At 42.2% G+C, this 26412-nt stretch overlaps 1 protein-coding gene across 5 annotated transcripts; it reads left to right on the forward strand.

The window, feature by feature from the left end:
- The first annotated feature begins 987 nt into the window (after positions 1 to 987).
- Positions 988 to 26412, forward strand: GPR141 (G protein-coupled receptor 141). 5 transcript variants are annotated; one of them, XM_035892764.1, is made up of 4 exons: positions 988 to 1065; positions 8826 to 8913; positions 12760 to 12821; positions 18056 to 21156. In XM_035892764.1, the coding sequence occupies exon 4, from the start codon at positions 18059 to 18061 to the stop codon at positions 19001 to 19003; it is 945 nt and encodes a 314-aa protein (XP_035748657.1). In that variant the 5' UTR covers positions 988 to 1065; positions 8826 to 8913; positions 12760 to 12821; positions 18056 to 18058; the 3' UTR covers positions 19004 to 21156. The 5 variants fall into 5 exon arrangements, with proteins under 5 accessions (XP_035748657.1, XP_035748659.1, XP_035748661.1 ...); XM_035892765.1 differs by lacking the exon at positions 988 to 1065 and adding an exon at positions 1076 to 1220; XM_035892766.1 differs by lacking the exon at positions 8826 to 8913 and having other exon boundaries at positions 1003 to 1065.

The raw sequence follows: 26412 nt of genomic DNA on the forward strand, positions 1-26412 counted from the left end.
AAGAGAACATCCTTACTCCGAACACTGATTATTCATACTGAAACACCTTGGAATGTATCTTCACATTGTTGAAGACAAATGAGTTTGTCCTGCTACTTCTTGCACGGCCAGGTTTTGCAGCTATTCTTCTGTGCCACTGACAGAGAACAACTTTTGGAAATTAAAAGTGGTGAAGGAATTGTAGCACCTTTGTGTGTGCCTCTGCTGCCCTGCCAGACTTCTGGTAGCAGATTTATAAATTGGATACAATTAAGAATATATCCAACAGTGTATAATGAAGAGGATTGTGATAATCTCATAGAACCACTGCCCAAACTTTCTTCCTTTCACGTGTCTTACCCTCTTCATTTATAAAAATACCGAGTCAATACTTTTCATTTATAAAGAGACGGTAATGTACAAAAAGCACATGCAGAGTGGGTACTCGCATCTCTTTGGAAGGCTACTGTTTGATAACGAGACAGAAACATTTTCAGGAGTTACCAGAAAGCATTCAGCCTTGTGGGCTGCCCTGCTGCAGGATTACTACATATATTTTACCACTGCACCATGAGGAAAGTTCCTGCGAAGTCTCTCAGATCAATATACTCCTCTCTCAGGTGTTATCTGAGCAACTGAGCAAATGCTGCTGAGAGGCTGAGCGGCCTTCTGTACCACAGGAGAGAAATACCTGTATCTACCTATCCACATACGTGTCTATAAATGCATATTCCCACATGTGCTTTTTCACTTTCAGCTCGATTAGTCCTCTTTCTCTCCTGCGCCTGTAACTGCTGACAAGCAGATACAGTTTGCAATAAGGGGAAATATGTAATAGGTATTGAACAGAACAAGAACAAATAAAAGCCCCAAACACACCGACATCAATAGACTTGATACGTGAGTTGATAACCATTGGTCCAATCGCACTTGTCAGCTCTTTGTGGTTTATGGGCAATGGGCGACGTTTCAGGAAGCAGACGGAGCTGGGTTGCAGTTGCGGTTCCTCAGCAGCACTTCTCTGCAAAGTCGGGGAGTCGTGCAGAAGGAGGCGAGCCCCCTGCTATGCCACTAGAGAGTCCGTGGGTAAGTGCTGCAAAGGTACTCAGCGGTGGTCCTGGAGGCAGACGTGCAGGTTGGGAGTATTTTAGCCCTCACCTCGGAGAGGAGGAGGGAAATATCATTAAACTCCAATGAGAAGGCTGCCAATCTGGAGGGAGCTTAACGGGTCCTGGTAAGAGGTAAGCTTAAAGCAAAGCTGGGAGGAAACATTATAGGCTGGAAGTTAAGAGTGCTTCACGTTTTTGGTCCGCTGCAGTAGTTGTGAATGTCAGATTTTGTGAAATCTGTGGAAGCAGAGTAGAAGGTAGTTGAAAGGGTATATTGGGAGTCAGCCTCGCAGGAAGGACACCTGGGCTCCTTTTACAATAGCATCCACACTTTCATAACCCTTTCTGAAAATTAATTTATTAAAAGAAAATGTAAACCAGAAAGATAGCAGTACTATTATTGGTTTTGACAGTCAATCTTTAAACAAAGAATAAGAAGGAAATTTCCATACTGTTTCTACTAGCTTTCTCATAGGCTTCGGTACTCCTTCATGAAGAAGAAATTTTTCAAAATCACCTCAGATGCTGAGGATCACAGTCAGAGGGTTGCCAGGTCTGCCTTGACTTCAGTGCTTTTGGACACCTTCCCTGATGCTCTCAGAAACTTGCGCAGCTCAGCAAGGACGACTGTGGAGTGGTTTAGTGTCTACTACTTGAGGGGCTTTGGATGGATGGCTTAACCACTGATTATCTGCTCCAATATCGCATGTTACATCCCTGTCCTCCTGTTGCTCAAATGTACAGGAGGCTGTTAGGAAGGCAGCAAAGGAATCCTGGGTGACAGTTTTTTTCATTTTATTCATGTAGTAGAGCTTTCCTTCATTAGCCAGGAAGAGCAGCCCAGTGTCTTTCTCAGCGATCAGGGAAAAGAAGAGCATGAACTGAGTAATACAGATAAATCAGACAAGACAGAGCTGTGGCTGGAGGATGGAGGAAAGTGATCAGAATGTACACCAGCAAAAATTACTTGTGTCACCAATCGCAGACTGGTGTATGTGTGTATTATTCAGGTAACTATGCAGCGGCATTCTGTTTGGACTCCTTGACTTTGCTGGGTCATCATGTATCAGTGGCAGTGTTTTTATCTCTGTAGAAGTAGTGGCATCTTTTTTCTTCCCCTGTTGTGAACCCCCAGGCTTCATACCCTTCCTACTGAGAAAACACAAAGTGACAGAGTTGGTTTTTCACCTTCTATTTTGAGCCGTACCATTGCAGTTCTCATCTTTGAGACAGAATTATCAGCTGAAGCCCACAAAAACTTGCAGCGGGGAAAACCTAGGCTGCAGGTTTGAAGGGCACCAGATGCTCTAGAATAACTGTCCATACACTTGCTGCTGTCCCAGAGCATCTCACTACATGAGCACTTTAACCTCCCTGGTGTTCCTAGGATGCATGGAAATGCATTGCTCCTTTGAGTAAGCTGTTTATGTTTGGCCCCCAAAAAAGTCTATCATCTGCCGCTCTTCGGGTGGTGAGCCAAACATAGATTCTTCTTTCCAAAAGAGCTGCTGCAAAAATCACACATTTTTCATAACTACTGCTGAGGGCAGTAGGAAGTGTGATGGCTATTTTGCCTTGCTTTGTTGGATGATTATATGATACAGGGTTGTGCTTCATTTTGGTATGTAAAGGAACCAGTCTTTCAAGTACAATGCCAGAAGCAACTGGAGTCTGAGAAGATTCTGCTCGCCATTTTATAAGTGGAAAAGCTAACAGTACCAGTAGCTGGATAAAATACTTGGAGTCCTGTGAACATTATGTGTAGGTTCATATAATGATGACATTGTCATAACATCTGGCTGATCTTCACAAAGTATCCAAATATCTTTCAAAGCTAGATTGAATAAAGTGACGATATTAACCATCTACGTCAGATTGTTTCTTACCACATCTCTTTACTCAAATGCAGAAACATTTGCAGCATGATATTTTATTTTGATAAGTTTTTGTGGCATTTTTTAATAAATATGCTGTTATAAATTTCCATAGGAGGTAAGAAAGACAATAGCTTGGGCAGAGAGATTGCACCACATTTGCAGCTTTGTGGTGGTTCTTATTTCATGGTTCTCAGCCCCAGAGACTGCCCAGAGAGGGATCATCTCAATCACTTTATCCTTATTTTAAAGAGTCTCTGGGAAGTGCTCATCATGATCTTAATTCTGAAACTGGGAGTAGCTGCTTTGAAAAAAACAAGGCTAGGGCTGTGGAGGACCTTGAAGAGAAGTAACAGGGCCCTGATCTTCTACGGGATGTCGGTGTTGAGGTAGAGGACCCTCTTGTAGCGTGGGCTGCTTCACTGCAGCCATCTGTATCATCTGGAGCTGCCTAAACTTCATTGTCCCAGAAATATGTGCAGCTGCTGGTCAACCTCAGGGTGACACAGGTGTCACAGACAGAGATCAGCCCATCATCAGGTCTGCCTTCCAGATGGAAGGTTTTACATCTCAACTTACATCACAAGGTGACAAATATATCGGTGTGGATAAGTAAGAGTGGCTTTATGTGGATCTGCCCAGTTTGATCTCTCCCAGCCTTGTATCTCAAAAGCTGAGGGAGCAGGCAGCCCTTGGCTTGGTGATTGCAGGTATGTAGTTTCTGCTGCAGGAGGTGGTATGAAGCCTCCCTACTCGAGCTGTGCATTTCTCAAAGCTTGCCTCTTTTCATTCACTTACCTCCTACAGGGAAGGATAAACAGCTGAAGTTTTTAGAGAAAGGGTGCAAAGAATTTATTCCAGGTATTTGGTTTCACAGCTGGGATTATTTTGAGCATTTAAGTTGCTAACAATATAGGTGGCATTGTCTGAAGGAAATTTTGAGACCAACAGCTGTCAAATGATGAAGAGGTTGGTGTAAAGGTAGTTTATTTAGGAGAAAAGTACTTGTCATCCTACAAAGAGCATTACAATTACTTTATTTGCCTGTCTGTGATGCCTTCCTTGATGAAACAATTTGCTCAGTGGATGAGGAGAGAGCCATGGATATCATCTACCTTGATTTTAGCACGGCACTTGACACGGTCATCTTAACCTGTTGACAAGATGGCAAGACACAAGCTGGACAGATGGACCACAGATAGGTGGCTATAGTGCTGGGCTGAAAGGGTGGTGGCTAACAGCTCAAAGTTGAACCAGCAGCCAGTCACAAGTTGAGTTCCTTGGGAGTCAGTACTGGGCCTGGTACTATTCAATAGCCTTATAAAAAATTGGGATGACAGGATTGAATAATTTGGAGTGGCAGAATATCCCTTGCTGGAAATGTTCAAGACTTGGTTTGATGGGACCCTGGGCAACCCAGTCGAAGGCCCTGCTTTCAACAGGAGATTTGACTATAAAATCTCTAGAGGTCCCTGCTGACCAGGATGTTTCTGTGATTCAACAGCCACAGTAGACACAAACTGTGATGGGCACATAGCTCCTCCAGAGCTAGTTTTGGTACCTCTGCATGAGACAGCAGAAAGCCAACTGAAGCGCTGAAAATACTACAGCCTCTAAGCCTGGAAAACTGGGAAAAATTTGACTAGAGGGAGTGTCACACCAGCACGGATTTATCACCAACTAACTATTTAAAGCTAACTTAGATATTTCTGCATAGCATTGCGTTCTGAATTGCACGTATACCTCAGACTCACATGGTAACATGGATATCTTTTTCTGTCAACGCCATACAGAAAGTCTGCTTGAGTTCTACCCTTCTACCTCTAAAACATGTGCAGGCTGCTTCTGAATCTGTAACAAAAAAAGTTCAGGGGGAAAACACTTCAAAAAAAGCATAGCAAAATAAAATGCTGGAGCCTCTCACCAGATTAACCCACTTCTTCCTAACCTAGAAGAGATCTGTGGTACACAGCTGAAATTAAGTTCATGTGAGGATAATCTTAGGTGTGGGAATGGAATGAGTTCGGATGCCCAGTCATTTCTCTGGGAGAAACTGAACCTGAAAATTAAGTGGAGATAGCATTTGATACAGAATTCATTATCTTATTGTCAGCTCACTGAACACAGTGAAATCTTTCTTCTTAAGTGAAATTAAAGGGAAAAGAGTTTTAGCCAAAGTAAGAGGCATAAGGGAAAATGTGGAGTGGATACTCAATAGGCATTGCTTTATCTGCGTTCTTCATTGTGCTAATGATACTTAGCAGTGAATGGTGAGTTCTGTCACCATGAGGGTTGTGGAAATCATTGAATCACTTTCAGTGATGATCCTGACTTGATGGTGCAGAGAGAAAAGAAAACTAGCAATGGGAATCTCTCCTCAGTGAGCTGATGCTTCTCATTTCCAATTCAGCAGCGCAATTAAGCACATTAACTGTGTGCTTTATTTTCTTAATCTCCCCAAATTCTTAACATCACTGATATCAACAGGAAAGCTATTTTGGGGATATCTTTGCTCTGAAGATGTATTCAAATTAGTGCTTAATGTGCTAACTCAAGAACCAGAAGCAATGGGCCTAAAGAAGCATATTGCTATGGCCAGTCTCAACAAATTGAGAAGCTAAATGGCATGGCACTGCCCTACTGTGGCTATTTTGCTTTGGGATCAGAGCTCATATCTGCACAAGGTATCTCCTACACCACGCACTGTTGTACCAACTTATGTTGGTTCTATTTTGCGCTTCTCTCCACCACGCTCCACTGACTCCAGCTGGATTTTATAAATTTTTTTTTCTTTTTTGATGTCTATCTTATACGGCTCATAGTGTCATATGGCAATGTCCTGTCTTCAGCTAGGAAGAGCTACTAAGAGCTATAGTGAATAACTGGTCCTTATGCTTTCCAGTGATCGGAAAGCTGTACAGAACATGAAATAACCTGGTTGAAATGAAAAGAGGGAAGTTAGGTGGGGAAGCTAATTGGTAGTTTATTGTTTTCAATTCTCTTTTTTACAGAGAGGTCTAAAGATTGATCAAGAATAGGGGCTCAGTGGCATCGTGCTCTCTGCCACACCACAGCACAATGTATGTCCAAAGCCAAATAAGCAGATCTGAGCAAGAACTATCACACATGGCCACAAGCAGCATGGCCCAAGATTTTCTGGGGAGTCCTGTGTCGATGAGATGGGGAGAGAGGTTTAGGGGAAAAAGCAAGTTAGGAGGATGGTGGGATGAAGGGCAGGTGTGGGTACCCCTCCCACAGCCCCAAACAGCAGCCCCTACCCTAGTTGTTTCTGCAGCTGCTCCTGGCTGGATTCTCTAGCTGCATCCTAAACATTTCAGCTGAACTTCAAATAGGCAAAAGTCTTAAAAAAATGCAGCAGTAATGAGCTTATTCCTGACACAATTAGCTTCACACTTTGGCAAATGCACTGAAGTTCTTAATTTAACACAAATGTTTATCATTAGCTCAGAGCAGAAGCCTCCAGATTTAACAGCAAAATGAACCATTTCAGCCCAAACAATTGGATGCAATAGAGCACTCGCGTGCCTGCCGTGCCTCATTCCCTTATGCAGGCTTTAGCTGTGCTGATCAGGCAAGGCTCTTACAAACCAAAGTACTTTATGAATGCAGTCTGGAGCAATTCCCTTGCAGTAAATTCCTTGTTTCTGAAAGAGGTAGGAGGGACCCTGGATTCCTGTCTAACCCAACTATAGCAGGGGAGTCATGTATTTCATTGTGCTCATGCTGGGGTAGGAAAGTATCTTCAGTAATAACCTAGCAGTACCGGTACTAAGCTTTGCTTTCTGTGCTGCTCCTAGGCAGGCATTCTCAGTCTAATGCAGGGAGGTTTGCTCCTCTGCCAACAGGGGCAACACATACTAAATTTCATAAATATCTGTATGTCTATATTCAGCATGAAAGTAATCATTAGTAATCTGATTTTTTCCATTCACATGATGATAACATTTGTATTACTTCTGCAGTCAGAAATCAAATGAAATAAACAATCTGAGAATAAAACAGTGTTAACAATTGCAGTAAACATTTTGAGGCCAAGTAGCAATAGACTTGTGCTGCAATATATTTTTAAAAAAAATATTATTCCTTACAACGTGCTGCCTGCCTCAGCAGGCAATTAGTGAGAGGCTAGTATGGAGTTCAAACAAATTTTAAGATGAGCACTGTCTTTTTGAGTGAAGGGAAGGGCTTTTTCTTCTCGGAAAGGAGTATATGCATATAGGATCAGCATGGTACCGCGTGTATAATTTTATTCTCTGCAGTCTAATGTCATCCTTATGGCAGGGGGAATGCATCTACTTGTCAATCAGCTCCCCCCTCCCTTTTTTTTTTTTCCTGGTGAGAACAAGCTCCAATAACGAGCGAAATGCTGTGTTGGATTCCTGATGAAAGGCGTATCTCCTGAAAAACCTACGGGTAAGCGACAGAACTAGTAAAATCCTGCAGAACAAGATTAATATTAAAGTTAATCTCCTTGTCAATCAGCCCCCCCTCCATTTTTTTTTTTATCCTGGTGAGAACAAGCTCCAATAACGAGCGAAATGCTGTGTTGGATTCCTGATGAAAGGCGTATCTCCTGAAAAACCTACGGGTAAGCGACAGAACTAGTAAAATCCTGCAGAACAAGATTAATATTAAAGTTAGTGGCAGGCTGCTAGAAATGTGCAGTTATTAAAGGTAGGACAGACACCTTCTCAGAAAGGTCCATTTAGACAGGAGTCTGCACAGATATCTTTTGGTTGTCGCCCTGATTGCTCCTCCCTTTCTCAGTGACAAACACTGAGGCCAAAGCAGAGCGCCAGTAGAAAACAGAAGTAGGTATGGGGAAAGCTGGGCAAACTATTAGTATTAAAACAGCTCCTTTCTAGATTTGTGACCCCTCCTTCCCCCCTCTATTAAAGGAGTACAGCAGATTTTGATGGGGATTTAGGTTTTGTTTCGTTTGCAGTACTTCTCTGTTGAAAGATCTGGATTAGGGTAAGAGCTGAATAGAATTTGAGGTGGGTTTATTGATATGCTATACTTCAACAGGGAATGAGATGCAACTTTGGTGCTTCCAAAGGAGGGAAAGGTAGTGAGATAGACTGAAGGAGAAACAGACTTTCTCCACACCACTCTGCCTCAGATATTTTTAAGCAAATTTCTTTTGAGTAAAAAAATGCCCAGGGATAGTAACTTGCAAAGTGGGTATCTTTTCCCCCTAAATTAGAAAAGGGAACTTGAAGAAGGCCACAAGATATATCTCCACTTTTCAGAGGAGCTTGAATTTATATCTCTGCTGTGCAAAGATGCGTGAAACCAGGAATTGCAAGTCACATTTTCCTCCCTATACTTTACCGAAATGTTCTTTCTGATGTGTCACAGGCAGTATTTCTTGCTCATAGGGCGCCTTGCACTGCCTGGGTGACAGCCACAAATCACAGCAGCTTCAGAACCCAGATAGAGACATTTTAAGAAACCTATTATCTAGAAATTTTTTTGGCTGTTATTGATACCGAACATTTTTCCTTTTGTAGATAATTTGTATCTTTCTATTCAGGTGCTTGAAATAGTAAGGCACATTAGAAATATGAGTCAAAAATGTAATTTTGTTGGTAGCAGCTAAAAGTTACTCTAACTACATACTGGCTTTCAGCTATTCATATTAGCAGCTGATCTTATGCATAAAGATAAATTGCAATTAACATGTCACAATTACAGCTTAATAACTGATCCAGCTGGTCTTACATTCTAGGACCAGGCCCATAGCTGGCACTGGGAGGGACTCTGAGCAGATCTGGGCTTTGTGTAAGGAGCACAAGATGTAGAGGATGATGTTCTCCCTATATCTCATCCTTTTACCTAGGAAGCAGATACTGCCCTTGCTTGAGAACACTGCTCCGACCCATCCTAAGAAAAGGCCTGAGGAACACTTGGTGCTGGTCACCCCACAGGTACATCTACTAAACCCATCTCTTTCACAGTCAAACATACATGGCAATATGGGATTTTCCCCAGTTTAGGAAAGGATAGCTTATATCAAATCAGTTGTCAAGAAACTGAACCTTTTAAATCTGTCCAGCCCCCTGGTATCTCTACTGCAGGATTTCAGAAGGTGGTTTCAGAGGAACGTGCCTTCATGCTATAGTTGCTTTATATTCAGGCACAAATCAAAAGGAAAATCAAAAAAGCAGGGCTTTGATCTGCTGCCCCACCAGACTCGATCAAAGGTGTCCTTGGTGAAACTGGAACTGGACACTATTAAAATTATGCACTAGGGAGGGGAATCAGGCTCATGGCTTACTGCAAGACTAGTACACAACTATGGGACAATGCCTTGGCTGGTATAAACAGGCTTATATTTATTACTATAAATTAAGTTTATTTGATGGATCTGAACATATACAAGGAAAAAAGAAGGCTAGAAACCAGCACTGAATTAGTTTTTTGATAATTCAAGTCCTGATTCTTTCATGAATGTAATGGGGAGCAGGGTCTAGCTCTTCCAGTGTAAAATAAAATGACATAATTAAGGAATATTTTGCTACTTCTAATAGAGTTTTTTGACTGGCAGAAGTCTGATCAACTGTCCAGCAAAGCTGATTTATTCATGTAACTGTCCCTCACACTTTGGGGAATATTCCAAAACTCAAATCACCCTTAGCAATTGCAGGTTTAGATACCCCTCTAGGGACCTGATTCTCTACTATCAACCACAGCTCAGTGTTTTCAAGAGTGTTACTCCAGCTTTACCCTCAGCTAACTAAGAGTCAGGTTACCCACCATGAATTTAAGGTGTTCAGGTGGATCTTATTTTTTGCTTTCTGCCACCTACATAAGTGAAGGACAGGAACAGTCTTCCAGAAGACCCAACACCACGTACCTCCTACCACCCTGTATGGTCCACTTCTGAATTAGCACTCCAAATCCTTGAGTCCTGGCACAGTAAATGTAGAAAAACAAAACACCTGGGTTGCCATGGTTATTCTGTGTACATCTCCAACTTTGGAACAGCTGAAAAATCACTAACAGCATGTATTATGCCTGAGCATAAAGGGCATGGCTCTCTTTTCTCAAGGACTTTTCACACAATCCAGAGTAAAGTAGCCTTGATGATACTCAGACCACAGGACAAGCAGTCCTTGAAATCTGGGTCAGGTTCTCAACTATTATTAAACAGCCTTGGCCCATGAAACTGTTGCTATAATGCAAATTCAAACTAGGTGAAGGTCTGATCCAGATGATACAATGGTATTGTGCAACCCCCCTGTCATATTTCTTCTAGATTTTGGGGTATTGCTAAGACTAGCCAGCAGTAATTACTCAAAACTTACAAAATAAGTGCATTTCTAGCACCTGTGTTTAAATTCAGCTGGTGTGTGATGTTCTAAAATAATCGCATTCTGCCACCAGCTCAGTACATTACTGGTGAAAATCTAAACATACCAGTCTGGAATCTATTCTTTGAATGTGCAAGAAACATACTCCAGAGATTATACATGCTGTTGCTAAATCTTGGGCAAAATTGCATCAATTTAGCAAGGAAAATGAATTGCAATCTTGTGTGTTAAGCTCTCTATACCTATCTAGAACTTGACACTAACTACAGCTTAGAGACGAACAAAGATAATGAGGATGTCTGTCCCAGACCACACTCTGGTATTTCAATATTTGTTTTAATCCTGAGTCAGTGCAAGGACTGAAAATCTGCAGAAGGCAAACATATGGAAATAAGTCAACCTGTGCCATGGTTTAACCCCAGCCGGCAACTAAGCACTCCCCCACCCCCCACCCCCTTCTGGTGGGATGTGGGAGAGAATAGGAAAAGTGAGAGAACTCGTGGGTTGAGATAAAGACAGTTTCATAGGGAAAGCAAAAGCTGCGTGCACAAGCAAAGCAAAACAAGGAATTCTGTCACTGCTTCCCATGGGCAGGCAGGTTGTTCAGCCATCCCCAGGAAAGCAGGGCTCCATCACGCATAACGATGGCTTGGGAAGACAGATGCTATCACTCCAAATGTTCCCCCTGCTTCCTTCTTCTTCCCCCAGCTTTATATGCTGAGCATGACATCATATGGTATGGAATATCCCTTTGGTCATTTGGGGTCAGCTGTCCTGGCTGTGTCCCCTCCCAACTTGTTGTGAACCCCCAGCCCACTCACTGGTGGGGTGAGAAGCAGAAAAGGCCTTGACTGTGTGTAAGCACTGCTCAGCAGTAACAAAACCATTCTTGGGTTATCAACAATGTTTTCAGCACAAATCAACAATATTATATAACTTATGTTATGTAATTATTATATGTATCAACAATATTACACATATTAACATATTATATGTATTAACTTATTATACGTATCAAAAAATCACAATTTTAACGCCCCCCCTGCCCACATTTAGATGCTACCTGCAGGTCTTTAAGATATAGATATCTTGGCTTTTGTCCTACTGTTAATTGGGATATATTTATTCTAGAACAAATCCTACAAGAATCCAAGACAACATGACTAACTTGAGAAAGTACAAGGCTTGATTTAGGAATATCTTAGCTTTATATCTGGCTTTGCCACAGAGGTTTCATTTTTTTAGCTGTAGCATGGGAAGAGTGATACGTATGCCTTTTAACCGAGCTTAGAGATCAACTGAGGAAAGTTAGTAAGTAAGAGCTAAGTTTTATTATGATCATTTTTTAATATTATCTGAACAGCTCTTTAGCTGTTAGCCACTGTTAAAATTGCAAAATGCAACAAGGCAGTCGCCATCACATACCAGTCTGTTGTGAAGTACCACAAAACAGTACGTCCCCTGGGTATTTTTAACTAAATGTGATGCAACAGGATGTAGTCAGTTAAAAATGTTCTTATGTAAGATGATACATAAATGTTGAATGTTAATACCATTGCTTTCAAAACTATTATGTTCAAGCATAACTGTGTGCTCTGACAGAAATGAGTTAAGCCTGCGGGGCAGGCAAAGCTGACCTTGCACAGGCTTGTAACAGAGACACAGTCCTGCATTAAGACATCTTTTACCACGCCTTTTGTTTTCTTGTGTTTTATGCACAATTATCATTGCTGATGAGCCTTCGATACTGACATGGCCAATGTTTTTTTAATAAAATCCCCTAGTTTCATTTTGCTAGAAGCGTACAGGTGTAGCAGTGGCATCAAGTCCCAAGAGACCCAGATGCTGAGCTTACAATCTTGGCAGAAAGCAGGGCTGAGACAGTGCTGGGCTTTAGGGTGAGCTTTGTTTCATCCCTTACACTTTGATGTCTATACTTTAACCATACCCAAACCCACACTTAGCTAGTTACAGCATAGATTATATTTTGCTCCTGTCCTACCCTGTTTTTTCAAAATACTCTTTCAAATTATTCTCTCCACTCTGGGGAATAACCTTTCCGAATGACTGCCTGTGTGGGGCTTACATCTGTGTGCAGACTTGATCATTTTAGGCAATAGAAGAACGTAACTGTTCAGAAATGGGAGGCTCTGAAGTCTTCCTGTGGCTAAGAAATAGCTGCAAATTAGGGGATTCTGTGTTAAATTCACAAAAGAGCTGTTCTGACAGGACCCCAGATGACTGGTAGGGGATAGTATCATGCAAGCCAAGGGGGCATTTCTTCTCCCCATGAACTCCTCCCTGGGAAAGCAATTAAAAATCTTCCTAAATGTTGTGTGCTTGCGGGCAGCCCTGCCCTCACATAGCTGAGCCTCATGGTTGTTGCTTCATCATAGGTTCAAAGAATGACTTAAGCCAATGACTCTTTAAAATATCAGGTGTTTTGCTTTTTGTTCTTAGGGCTTACGTAAAATGAAGAGACAAATAAATAACACTTGAAGACTAGAGATAAACTCTAATCTGTAAGTATACACAGAATGAACAAAAGCCTTGGTTTGCAATGCTTTTATAACAATGTTTGCAACTTTAGGGAAAAAAAAAAGTAGCCAGTCATCTAGTTGTTTTATTTTCAACTCATTTTAAAGCTTTTCTACACAACTGTTTTCGTCATCGTTATTTGTAATTTCCTAGTACAGGAGAACGTTTGCTTATCCTTTTTGTCCTGTAGTTCTACATTGCCTCCTAAAAGTGGGAGGCAACTCTTTTTGTTTTCATCCATCTTTATGCATGTGTTTGATGTCATCTGATCTCTGTAAAGACCAGGAGGGTAAGTTCGGTGTCTTTGCTAATATACAGCTAGGACAGTAAGTCATTATCTTTAGGAAGGCTCCATGGTTTCCGTTTTTGTGTAAAACCAGCGAAAATCACAAACAAAAGAGGACTAACTCAACATGTTTTTCCATCCCATTTGTTGTTCAATAGACTTGATTTAAACTAAAAAGTACCAGGATCATGATGACACAGCCTACAAGACATGAGTCAATGAGTGAGTGAATGAGCTAGAGGAATCACTAAAAGTCGTTTGAAAAAAGTCAATATCCAAATGTAAACACACACTTGATATTTCATATTTTTAATTTGTAATGTTTTCCTTTAAGCAGATGTTTATGCTTCAAAGTTCAGGTGTATGTGGTTATTTTGAAATTAAGAGAATGCTGCAATTATTCTGGTGGCAGAGCCTACATTACCATAACACAGCATGGAATAACAGCAAATCGAAAAGCACTTACAGTGCTCTCAACAGAAAGCAGCTCAGAGACTAAATGAGGAGGTTTGTGAAACAAATGCATATTTTAAACAGACTTTTGTTAAACAATATTTGTATTTTGCACTGCCTCCAACCTAGCCTAGTTCAATGCAGAGATGGCAGTTCTGACGAACACTCGTTTTTCCGTTCTATTAAGTCTGTCAAAAATAGAAATCTTTCATTTGAATTGAACTTTTTCCCCCTCCAAATTGAAATGAAACTTCTCAGTTGGGTGCATGTAGGCTGCAAACGCTTCTTCTGCAGAACCCAACTGTCGGAACACATGAAAATGTGTGTGAAGCCTGCCAGTCCCTCAGCAGGCATATATGGGGGCATAAATTTTGCAAACACTTGTTATACAGACAGTAGAGCTCACTGGCAAGGATTGTAAGAGCGTCATAGTTTTTGACAAATGAGATTTTTTTTTTATTAATAAGTTGATATAATGTTGATGTAACATAATGGTGACTGATGAACCTGGCTGGGAAAATAGTGAGCAATGAAGAGGGCAAGGCAGTGACAGACTGATCCAGATTGCTAAATCAGGTGCAAACTAGCAACATGTGTTTTACCACTGCCAAATGCAGAGTTGTTCATCTAAGAACCAAAGAATAGGAGCACAGCACTGATGGAGGCAGTTCAGTGACTGAACAAATATCACTGGGATGAAGTGAAGATAAGTATCTTCTATCTCTTATCTCTTCTTATCTCCAGATGTCTATAGGAAAAGCCAAAATTTGACAAAGGGTTTTTAAATCTGAAAGGAAAACCAGAAGGACGTACTATGCCTGGAAGCTGAGGCTGTACAAACTCTGTCTAGAAATATGGTTCACCCTTTTTTTTAAACAGTAGGATAATTAACAGTAGGATAAAAGAGAAACAAGTTTGCAATGAATGTTCTTTTACCAGGAAAATTTTGACAGAGACCGAATCATTTTCATAAATGACATGTTCTGGCCTGAAGACATCAGTCCAGGGAAGTCCCATGGGCTGTGCTGTGCAGAAAGTCACAGGAAGTGAACATGGCCTTATCCACACTGGTAACTGATGAATCTTGAATGCACAAGAATCTTTTTCCTGATCATATTTCTAAAAGAACCCAGCGCCTGGCCTCTTGGCAATCTAAAACGTAGCTATTCTGGCAATTGTCCCCAAGCCCTTGGTACCAGCAGTTGTCTCTTTAGCTGCTATGGCATTCAGATGAAGTGGTTGCCCATCATCACCTCATGGCTGCTCAATGTTTAGCCAAGTGATGAGAGGCTTAACACAGAGTAAGACCAAGCCTTTCTCCAAAATTTGAGAAATACTGAACTGGCAGTAGCTAGAGGGGGTAGAAAGTCATGGAAACAATAACACGTCCTTGAGGAGAAACTCTGTGCCTTTAGATGCATGATGGAGTAAGTCCTCTCTGTGCTCCTTCTGTTCTTAGAGATGTCAAGAGCTAACATTAGTGCACACGAAGGGAAGCTGCTCTGGGTGAGGCAAAGCTGCAAAGTACCATCCTGGAGGAGCTCCTTGGTGCTTCAGACATGGTTTGAGGCCAGGGGGTGTGGGAAGATGAGGGAAGAAGGGATGAAACTGAACTGTAACTCTGTGGACAGGGTATAGCCACTCTGTAAAATGCAAGATAGTTAAAAAAGCTAGTTTTAAGCAAGCTAGATTCATAAAATCATAGAATGTTTTGGGTTGGAAGGGGCCTCTAGAAGTCATCTAGTCCAACCCCCCTGCAGTGAGCAGTACTGAAGCAATGCTTTTACAGCTGGCAAGAGCTTATACCAGCTGACACTGGCAAGGCGCTAAACAGCATGGCAAAAGACCATTTCTTCGGTAGCTTGATACCACATCCAGTGGTCCCTCCTGTTGTTCCTTCTCTTCTGTGAGGTATTGTCTGGCTCCTGGAGGCTTCTATAGCTCATGTTTCCAGTTGGTTCAGTACATAGCCTATGTTATATTATTAATTAGTCTCTTTTAAGATCTGCATTCATTCTCAATCCTTGTCCCTCCTGTTAAATTCTGGCTGAAGGTCTTGTTAGTTGTATTTCAGGTCAGTAGGTTATAGCTATGTGAATGACATTACATTAGGAAACTTAATTTCACTGGAAAGCCTCATTTCCTCTGTGAAGCATACCCTGTGTCATACTATGCTCTGTATTCATCAGGCAATGATATTTCGGTGGGATGCCTGGAGTAATGGGGACCTGATAATCTCCTATCATAGCTGCCAGTAGCTTTTTTTTGGAAGATTAATGAAAATGAGATTTCCTGCAGAATCTTACAATGAAGGGATTTAGCAATGACCACAAAGTTCTGCAGAAACCTGCATTTCAGTGCCTCGGTTGCTTATTTGCAGACAGAATTAGGTGTCTAGCTGTCCCTTAATAAGACTGTATGAGGAAAATACCTGCTTATCTGTTCCTTCAGTTCAAGTTTCACTGCCGGGCTCTGAGGGGTGACTGCGAGGAGTCCCTCTTCTCCAAGCGCAGCCTTGCTGCTGGGGCTGCTCATGACAGCTTGCATTTCCAGCATGTTGCCTTTAGGGCTGTGGCACTTTTTAAGCTTCAAATATGCATTTTAAATTAAAACAGTGTGATAATGCCACTTTTTAGAGACATCTTTTTGAACTAAAGCTTAGCAACTTGGAAAAACTGATGATTGCTAACCCCTTCTGGCTTGCACGGTTGTGAGGCCAAAACGCAATGTCTCAGAAACGAGAACAGAATTGGAAGGAACTTGCATGGTTTCTGATGCAAGAGCTGCGGTGTGCCAATCAGCAGCGCCTCTAAGAAAAAAGTCTTCCACTGCAACCCATTTTACTTCTCAAAATGCACTGGAATTAGTTGTCCACATATCTCTGCAATGCAGTTTCAAACCAAAAAGGTCAGTAAGTGCCAACAACCAACACATCAATTTGAGATACGGCAGTTATGTTGATTACAATAAAATATCTGGCGTCTTAGATGCATTGGGATAGCTAGAGAATAACTGATTTTTCAATGTATAAAGAGATCTTGATTACTGTAGGGGCAAATGCTTAGAAATATTGCTAAGAAACAACAAAAAATATCTGAGATTTATCACAGATATCCATGCCCCGCTGCAAGCAAAACCAGTTTATAAAGCTGTTACAGGTGTTTCCTCTTTTCCGCAAAAGAGAGAACTGCTAAAGAACTTTTCTCCCCTCCCAGCTTCTAGCAGCATATGCTACCTAAAAATGAGAATAAGCTGAGACACTGCTCGTACAAAGAGCTAGAGGAACTGCTTTGTGAAGTTGATAACACTGTAGTATTAAAAGAAAACCTGCAAAAATGCACCCAGGAGAAAACCCCCTCTTGTGCTGTGGGATTCACCAGTGAAATGGGTGGCATGCCAGAGTCAGTTTTAAATTATAGTTCAGGTAGCAGTAGCAGTATAACTGGGATAGTACAGAGCCTGGCACTGTTCAATATTCCCTGCTCCTTTTCTGTGACTGTAGCGTGGGCATCCTCTCGATACTCTCATAGATTCAAACGTGCTTCAGGATAACACCCTACCTGAACTCTTCCCCTCCCACTCCATCTTGTAGTACTTAAAAATCCCACCAGAAGTTACATTTAGAATTATAAGAATTATACTTCTTCTCTCTTTGAAACAGCAATATATTAAAAAATGTATAGCATACTTATTAAACTTGCTATTAACTTTCATCTAGCCTCAGCTTGGGCCAGGCAGGCTTATTTGCACTACCCCAGGATGTCCTTTCCTAATGTTTTCGAACAGCCCATTTTGTAACATCCGGTTACCACATATTAGATGTGAAATGGCCCTGAGCACCAGGACAGCACTGCCCACGCTACTCGGTCTGGCAGGATCTGAGCAAAGTCTCCATGGAGCCTGGGTATCCATGGTGTTTAATCCCTTACTCAGATAAACTGTCCATAGAGAAGGAGTTGACTGCAATGTGTGCAAAACTCAGCTCTCGGTAACAAACAAAATTTGTAGCTTCCATAGAGCAACATATGGTTATTATCTGGCTCTGGGAAGGGCAGATTTGTGTTGCAAATAAACAAACTGATGAATGAGTAGCAGAATTCAAATGGTATCTCTGATCTTCACTGCAAAAGCATGCAGATGCTCAGAAGAGAGAATTAATACCACAGATTGCTCAAAACCACCAAAGTCATGTCATTTCTCTAAGGATCTCTTCTTCCCACATATTACTACCTCATGCTTCTTTTTAAGGGTATAGCTAACAGCATCATAAGGACTAGAGTGCTTCTTCACCCAAGCTTCTCAGCCATTTTTCTCTAATCTGGAGGATGTTTGGATAAAACTACTGGCTGCAGCTTGTGCCAGCTGTGAGATTCCAGGATTATCCCTCGAGCAAGATGCAGGTGAAAGCTATGCTGGCTTTTAAGGTGGACCCTCTCATTTCTACCTTATCTTAGTCTTTATGCGTTCTTTCATTTCTAGAATATGTACGAGGAAGATTTCAGGAGCATGACTGAAGAGAATAGGAACAGCAGTGACTCCTCCGCTGCCTTCACTCACAACACCACCATGACTGCCATACTGATTACTGTCTACTCAGTTGCCTTTGCTGGAGGTGGGATCGGGTCCATCACAATGTCCTTTGTGCTGGTCAAGATGAACACTCTGTCCGTGACCACTACAGCCATCATCAACCTAGTTATTGTGCACAGCCTCCTCCTCTTCACGGTGCCCTTCCGCCTGCACTACTATGTCAACAAGAAGTGGGAATTCAAGATGCCATTTTGCAAAATGGTGAGTGCAATGGTGCACATCCACATGTACCTGACCTTCCTATTCTACGTGATCACGCTGGTGATCCGGTGGCTCATCTTCTTTCAATGGAAGGACAAGGTGGAGTTTTACAGGAAGCTGCATGCCATTGCGGCAAGCGCTGCCGTGTGGGTCTTCGTCATGGTCTTTGTGGTGCCAGTCTTGTGCTTTGAGTACGGACGCTCAGGCTCATACAATGATACAACATGCTTTAAGTTCCACAGAGAATTGCAGCAGGAAGGTGTGAAAGCCCTGAACTACACCATAATTGTAGCTGTTGCCTGCATTACTTGTATCCTCTTGGGCCTGCAGATTTTCATCCTCATAAAAGTAGCGAGAAAACTTTCCACCTCCCTCTGGTCACACCAAGAGTTCTTGGCCCAGGTGAAAAACCTGATTTTCATCTGCGTCATCATAATTTGCTTCCTTCCCTATCACCTCTTCCGGGCCTACTACATACAGCACGTGGGTGATTTTGACCAGTTAGAAAGCTACAATGAAGTTTTTTTGAGTCTGACTGCCCTCAGCTGTCTGGACCTGCTGTCGTTTGTGCTGAGCGGAAGCCGCTTCTTCAAGCAAAAGGTGGGCATGCTCCGCAGCAGGTTGTCTTGCTGCTAGCGACAACCTCCTGCAGCGTGCATGGACCTGGGTCTGGCAGGGCACGGTGCTGGACAGGCACGGCAAACCCCCTCCTCAGCAAGTCAGGAGAGTGCAACACACTCGCGCAGGGCTCTGCCCACCTTCTCCCCAAAATCACAGGACAAACAGCCTCCAGTGTCTCAGCTGGTAAACTGGAAGGTTACCTCTGGGATTTGCTCAAGGTGCTGCCTAGTGAGTTGCGGATACACCTGGAGGAGAGGGAGGAAAGGACATGAGTTCTTCTGTCTTTCGCTTTTTACATCCAGGTTTGTGAAGTCAAAGGCACTAGGAGGAGACTCAAGAGAGTTTGCAAAGCATGTAGAAACACAGAAAAGCAGTTTTCTATGGAATAAGGCACAGATTTTTGAAATTTAAAGATCTACATAGTTTCCCACATCCATTTCTTATTTATTCCCCACAAGGTCTCGTAAATATCAGGGAAGCTATTTTTCCTCCTGACTAGGTTTGTTCCTTCACTCTAAAGACAAGTATAACTTTCTAAATGAATTGCACAATTAAACCAATAGTTTAAAAACAAATTAGCAGTAAATATTTATTTCTTAAAAGATCCTATCAAAATGGCCTTTTAGAGATGGTATCACTGCAGCAGAAGAGTTTTGTTCTCTTTCACACATTACGAAGATGTCTCCAACAACAAAAATGTCACATTGTTACTGAAATGAACATTGTAATTTCAAACAAAATCCTGTATTTTAATTTAAAGGATTGCTCAATTAAAAAAAAAGTTAACAGGATCATTTTATTTAGATCATTCAGACAGCAGTTGTCTTCTCTTAAAAAGTCAAATATTTTAGGTCTCCAAGATAACAATGATTTTTTTCTTCTCCTATGCTGATTTTGTGCAATTCTGAAGTTTATAACTAATTACTCACAGTATCTTATCTAGAAATCAACCCTATACATTTAGTACTAGCAGAAGAAATTAAGATGTCACTGCTTGGATGGGAGGGATGGAAAAAGCTAATAAACCTGGTGTAGCTAAAAAGCATATTATACCTCAGTGAGACATTGTGAGTTCCTATCTCTGAACACAGAATTGAATTCTACTTGAAAAGAGGAAAAAAATCAGCAAAATAATTCCATGGAAGATATTCAGGCTTTCATTGCTCAGCTGCTTTACATCTATCCCCCTAAGAAGAGTAAAAATCTCTGACTGCTATAACCCAAGACAGCAATGGCTAATTTATCTTTCTTCTTCTTGCCATCTGCATAAGGTCACTTTTTTTCATCTAGAGTCAGTGGAATAATATTTTAATAATTTGACAAATTAGAGGTCATCAGCCAATTAATTTCCAGTGACAGTCTCTCCTCATGATGCTATTGAAGCCCACCTTTTCATACTTCTGAATCTTTCCATTCCTTTCTACTTTGCCTTCAACACCTCTTGCTCATCATACAGCAATCGAGTAACTATTGGTTGATCTTGCTGTACCTGCACAATCTGATTGCTATACTCGTTGCTTCCAGCCCCGCCAAAGATGGTTACTTTATAGGGTCCCATCTCTTCTATAGTCTTTCTTCCCTGCCTTCTTTCTGGCTTCCAGCTCCTCTATATCTCTTGGGAGGTCTGAGCATGAGAGAGTATTTTTGGGGTCAGTATCTGAGCAATGCTATATAACACAAAAGGTTGGAAAGATAGAAATATCAGAGCTTGCAGTGTGTGTGGATCTGAGACAAAACTGTCTGAGAAGGCATTTGCCCCAAAAGGATCATGGTAAAGAAGAAGACAACCACCAGCCTGATTCAACAGTAGTTGGGGAACTACAGAGACTTTCATAACATGGGAGGAGTCAGCTTGAGTGTGTGGCTCACTACCAGTTAATTACGTGCCATTAAGAAAGCAATAGACTGCTCTGATCCAGCTTTGTTTTAAAACTACATGAACAAAGCAGTTTTTCCTTGTGGCAGGAGAGAAGATGGAAAGTGGCACAACATTTCTGTTTCCTCCTATAGCAACATTGTTGGTGGAAGAAAATACCTTGCATGTGTTCTGTAGGCACTGCATACCTTTGTAACACTATATTATAACTCTTCTGTCATAATAAAGTTGTTAACAAACAAAATGACTATGTGCTGAAAAGACTAAGCAAGTCCTTCCTGCAAATATGCATATAAATGAAAAGCATTTTGTATCTGAATTTGGCAAGACTTTCCAAAAATAGAAAATACATTTATGAACAGTACCTCCTGACCATACAGCTTAATCAGTCTTATTCATGTATATGTTAAAATCACAAGTTGTTTAATTCTTGTTAAAATGTACACATTCACAGTACCCTGCACCACAGCATCACAAAACCCACTAGATAGTGGGGTTTTTTTCCAGATAAAAATTGATGCTAATGATGTTACTGCTAACTCAGGATGATAATGAGCAGAATTAGGGGGTTATAATTCCATGCATTAAGTTGGTGACACTATTCAGCACAAAGTCATGCTTTCTGTGGGACTGTCCACAAACTTTACATCTGCTTTACATCTCTGCCCCAAGAGACTGAAGTCTCGGTTAACACTGGCAGGAATTGCCCTGCCAGGTGATGAGAGGGGGTGATGCTTCCAGCAAGGGTGCTGACAGGGCTTGCAGGGAGGACTGGTTGCTGCTCCCTCCAGCCTCCCCCTGCTTTGCCCCCCACTGGCACTGTGTCCTCTCCCTGCTCACTTCCCCCAGGAGGGCTGAGGAGGGGTGGAGGTGCTGCCAGGCCGTGCCACAGAAGAGCCTGAATAACTCCTGAAAACAAAAATGTAGACAAGGCCAGAGCAGCATCCAAAATGTAGCCAAGTGGCTACAGGGATGGCAGAGGCAGCGATGGGGAACTGCTGACATGAGGGATGGGGAGTTTCCAGTTACCATCATCTGCTTGGACAGAGGCACCACGGCTTTAAAGGAGACCCTGATTTTGCTGACTCTGGATCACAGAGGACCGTTCTGGATTGGAAGGCAACCAAGTGAGAACACAAAAGCTGTTAGAGCAGGACATAGAGGGGATAGGACCTGGAGAATGTGACAGGGGAGGAGGATAGGAGAGCAGAAAATCAGCATGTTTCTGCCACACAGTGGCCAGCTAACATAAACTGTGACTCTGGTGTCATGGGTTTTTTTGAACCCTTAAAGTGGCCAAAAATTGGTACTCTCACTGACGGGAGCAAACTTGCCCTCCGCCACTCCATGTTCCTACTCCCACATCACTCCTTCTATAGGGTTGGGATTCTTCTGCTCAATGGCTTTCAGCTGCACGAGTTCCCTCTCTAGCTCACCAGGGAGTCATGGAAAATGAAGTCAATGCAAGGACAAATACAGCAAGACTGCTTTTTTTGCAGCACTGCTGATTTGGGGTGTTTATCAGACTGTAATCTTACTTGTCTAATTCCCTTTGGGATCCAGATTTTTTTTTTTTCCAGGCAGTTTTCCACAGATCCACATCACCTGACATCTCCATTTCCATGTGCTCCTGAGGACCAGGGTGCCTTAGACTAGAGGTGTTGGTAGGGGAAGGAGGGACCTCCACAGCTGTGGGCCAGGAAGGGGGTTTCAGGCACTCGATGCTCTCTCCAGGGATGGGGAGATAAGGGCATGGCAACCCCTGAAAGTGGTGGAGGCAGGAGTTCCTGAACAGAAACCTCAGGAGAGTGGGAGGATCAGACACTTCTGACCCATAAAGTCACTCATTTCTGCTGTTCTCAGAGAAATAGGACTTTGTGTGCACTTTTCCTGTAAGTAAACCCTATGGCTAGGACTTGATTTGAAACAAGGTCTGGTTTCAAAAGCCAAGGAGTCATTAATAAAACACCAGCTTGACCTCCCAGACAGAAACTTCAGAAAATCAAACTAAACTTTCCAGTACTCAGTGAGGTAATTTTCCCCACTTGTAAACAGCTGTTTTATAAGCCAGATTTTTGCTGAAAAGAGAAATACCAATAAAGGTAATATACAGTATCTATTCCCTGAAGTGTCACTGTAAGTAATATATAGTCTTCTTTCCTCTGGTGAGGCAGCAGACAGGCCAGCTGGCTACTTTTACTCTCAACCAGAAACACTTCCCTCTCCCCCAGTAACATGTCCAGTTTGGGAATGCCTGGCTGGTTTTGCTCTTCAGCTCTGGTAGCTGTGCCCTCAATGAATTGCGTGCCACCCATGGGTGACGGGGGCTCACCTGACTCTGAAGTCTGGCTAATGGAAACGGTGCAAGTCCCATAGCTGGGAAGGGTAACGCACAACCAACCGGGGAATTGGCTATCAAATCCACAGGCAACCCCATCCATAGCAGGGTCATGCTCAGGAAGGGCCACATGCTCAATGCCAACAAGAGGCAAGACAGATGTTAGCATAGAAATTTAACAGCATCTCCAAATGCTTCATCTGAACCTGGGAAGCAAGACCCTGGTTTATTCTCAGCAAGGGCTGCATGCTAAGGGAAGGAGGCTCATGGAAAAGAGCTCACAGCCTCTCCTCTGTTTTAGAGGTCTACAGCATAGAGAAACACAACAGCCTGCCTATGGCTGAGAAGGTGGCAAACAACAGTGGTGGCACCATGGCCTCTAGCAGAGAAGTGTAAGAATTGCAGATAGGACTTTGCCTTCCCAATGCTTTTCCTCAGCAGATGTGAGACTCACAGAGACTCCACTGGTCAGGTGCTACAAAACCACAGGAGAAAATAAGAAAATAAGAAAAGGCAGCAGAGACTGCATCTGCATTGATGAAAAATCCTGTGGCAGACAACCTTGAATCATACCCTTGGAGAGAAGGAGAGCCTCAAGCATCTGGGGGCTTCATCCAGAGAAACATGAATGGGTACAAACTCCACATACATGGAGACAGACCCTAGTTCCCACCCTCTGTTACAGAAGGAGCAGCTGAATCAGGATCTGCTCAAGACGTAAACTGTGTCCGTACGCTAGAAATGGCATCACAAAGTTTCACATGATGAAAAGCAGTTTGTAAGTTAAATTCAGCTTGCAAGAATAGAACTATCTCTACAGTAAACAGTCCTTCAGAAGTTTAAACCCAAACAGCAGACAATCTGTACATATTATGATGATACTGAGAAAGTGGCTAATTTGAAAAAAAAAAAAAGAAAAATCGGAAATTTGCAGTTCTTTCATTAAATGACTGTTTTAACCACATCAAGTGACTGGGTTTAGGCACTTCAGAAAATAATGCCATTTTATTACACCACTGGACTGCATTCTTCATTTGGCCATCACCTGAAATGCCTAATAGTTTCTAGTATTTCACAAAATGTGAATTATTGTCGCTATTGTTCTAGTGGGGAAGGTCAGGTGATTCAAATAACAGTCCAACGGAACAAAATTAAAAACAGCTGCAAATGTTACAAAGCAAAGTTGAACTCATGAGAGTCTTTATTTTAGAAAATATAGTACGTAGTTTGCTCTGCAATATACCGTGTAGTTTTGAACAGTTTGGGAAATAAAATGAAATAAACCACTTCTTTCTGTTGACTTTTAAGTTAATAAGTTCAAAAAGCTAGGGTTAGATATTTTGCATAATACCTGCCTGTTATTTTCTGTCATTTTGCAAAATAACTGGAAGTCATTTTGAGAAATGGCTGAGGATTTTAGCTATTTTACGAAATGACTGGTTTCACAATATGACTGTAGCATACATCAGAAATTGGTGCAAGAGAAGTTGTACATAAAAGGACAGAGTTGAATCAGATTTCTCTGCTTGCTAAGTAATCATTCCTGAAGATGCCTCGGGACTTCAAAGTTCATTTTAGAGAACTATACAAAAAGTTTAAGAAATGCTCCAAGTATGTGATCCCAAAGGCAGCATATAGTGCAACTATTGCTGAAATAAAGAAGACAAAACAGAATCCCAAGTCAAAGTCAAGACATGAATGCTATATGCTTGCAAATTAAGTATGGAGAACCCTCTTCCTGTTTTTTTAACTCTAAGTGTACACATCACTACTTTCCCCATTTAGATGCACAGCATTATTGCTAATAAACTGCTTGCTATTTCCTCATTTCAGATATGAAGTTCTGTAATGTGGGGACACTGAAAAGCTGATTAAGAAGAGGCAGACGAAAGAGTAATCTCCCACCTATTAATTATGTGAGCATCAAGGATACATATGATATCATCAAAAAAGCACATATGGCTACTGGCCATGATGGCTGTGATCATGTCACTAAAGACTTGTTGTCTAAGTATGCAAACATGACCAGAGAAGCTGCTGAGCACTTCAAATCCTTCTGTGCAGTGTGCCAAGAAAAAAGGAAGGCACCACCAGGAACGGTTTGCTGGCTGGTCTGTTCTGAACAAGCAGCACTTAGTGTGGGGGTAAACTGACTTTATCAATATGCAGTCCATGTGTCTAGGCAGCCTGAAGTGGATAACGGTGTACCAGGACTGCATCACCAAATTTTGGGTTCTCTGTCCACTTACACCAAAAAAACCAGCTGAGGTGGCTCTACAGTTTCTTGACAACTTTCTCACTTTTGCAGCCCCTGACAGGGGCATGATGAAACAGAGTTCATAAGTCATGCAAGAACTAAAGTATTTGTGGCCACATCTCAGCTCAGTGCCTGGAAAACCTGTCAAAGCCAAGAACTAGCAGAGCATCCGAACAGCAATATTAAGGAGATGCCCATGGAGTGGATGGCAGACAACAACCTCTGGGACTGGTCTATGTGAATATGCTTTGTGTGGTTTGCTAAGAATTCATCTCACCACTCTGGAATAAACTGTGCACTGTACTCAGCTCTGTTTGGAACAGATCCCAGGTGTGGGCTCACCTCAACCTCTCTTCCATTGGATGTCATTAACTGCCTAATGAATGAGGAGGACCTGGTCTCTGAGCTGACCACCTCTGCTGCATCACCTGTCCCCACAGCCCATGAAGCTCCAGAGGACCCCACTGGCAATGCCCCTAGAGCTGAGGCTTCAACAGAGCCTGCACCTGGGTCTCCGTCCAATGAAATTCATCCACAACCTCAGAAGCCTCCATCCACAGACTGTACAGACACATAGCCTTTTGCCAACAGAGCCCATGGCCAGTGAACAATCACTAGCTACCCCAGACTCCAAAGCTGATGTCTGTTTTCACCAGCAGGATGAAGAAGCATGGACAGACCAGGCTGGCCAGGTAGAATGACGTGGGTTGACAACTGAGAAGAGAAGGCATGGCCAAGTCAACACCCAGCTGGCAACAATGGAGATGATATGACTGTCCCCAAGACAGAGTAGCAAGTGAGTTAACTGAAATGTTACAGGGCAAAACAGAAGCATCAACAGCCCTTTTCACCAGTGTCTCAATCATGAAAATAATTGTGAGGAATCAGTGGGAAGAAATGCTGCTTTATTTCTTCTACTCAAACTTCCATTTTGAGTTTACATTTCTTTTAAG

The sequence above is a fragment of the Egretta garzetta genome, unplaced genomic scaffold (genome assembly GCF_000687185.1).
Source record: "Egretta garzetta isolate BGI_Z169 unplaced genomic scaffold, ASM68718v1 scaffold514, whole genome shotgun sequence".
Taxonomy (NCBI): Eukaryota; Metazoa; Chordata; class Aves; order Pelecaniformes; family Ardeidae; genus Egretta; species Egretta garzetta.

Excerpts from the sequence above, each read along its gene's own strand:
- GPR141 (XM_035892763.1), top strand. The coding sequence starts at position 1,045 with ATGCCACTAGAGAGTCCGTGG. Across the intron at positions 1,066-18,055 it reads TGCCACTAGAGAGTCCGTGG|AATATGTACGAGGAAGATTT; the intron begins GTAAGTGCTGCA and ends TTTCATTTCTAG.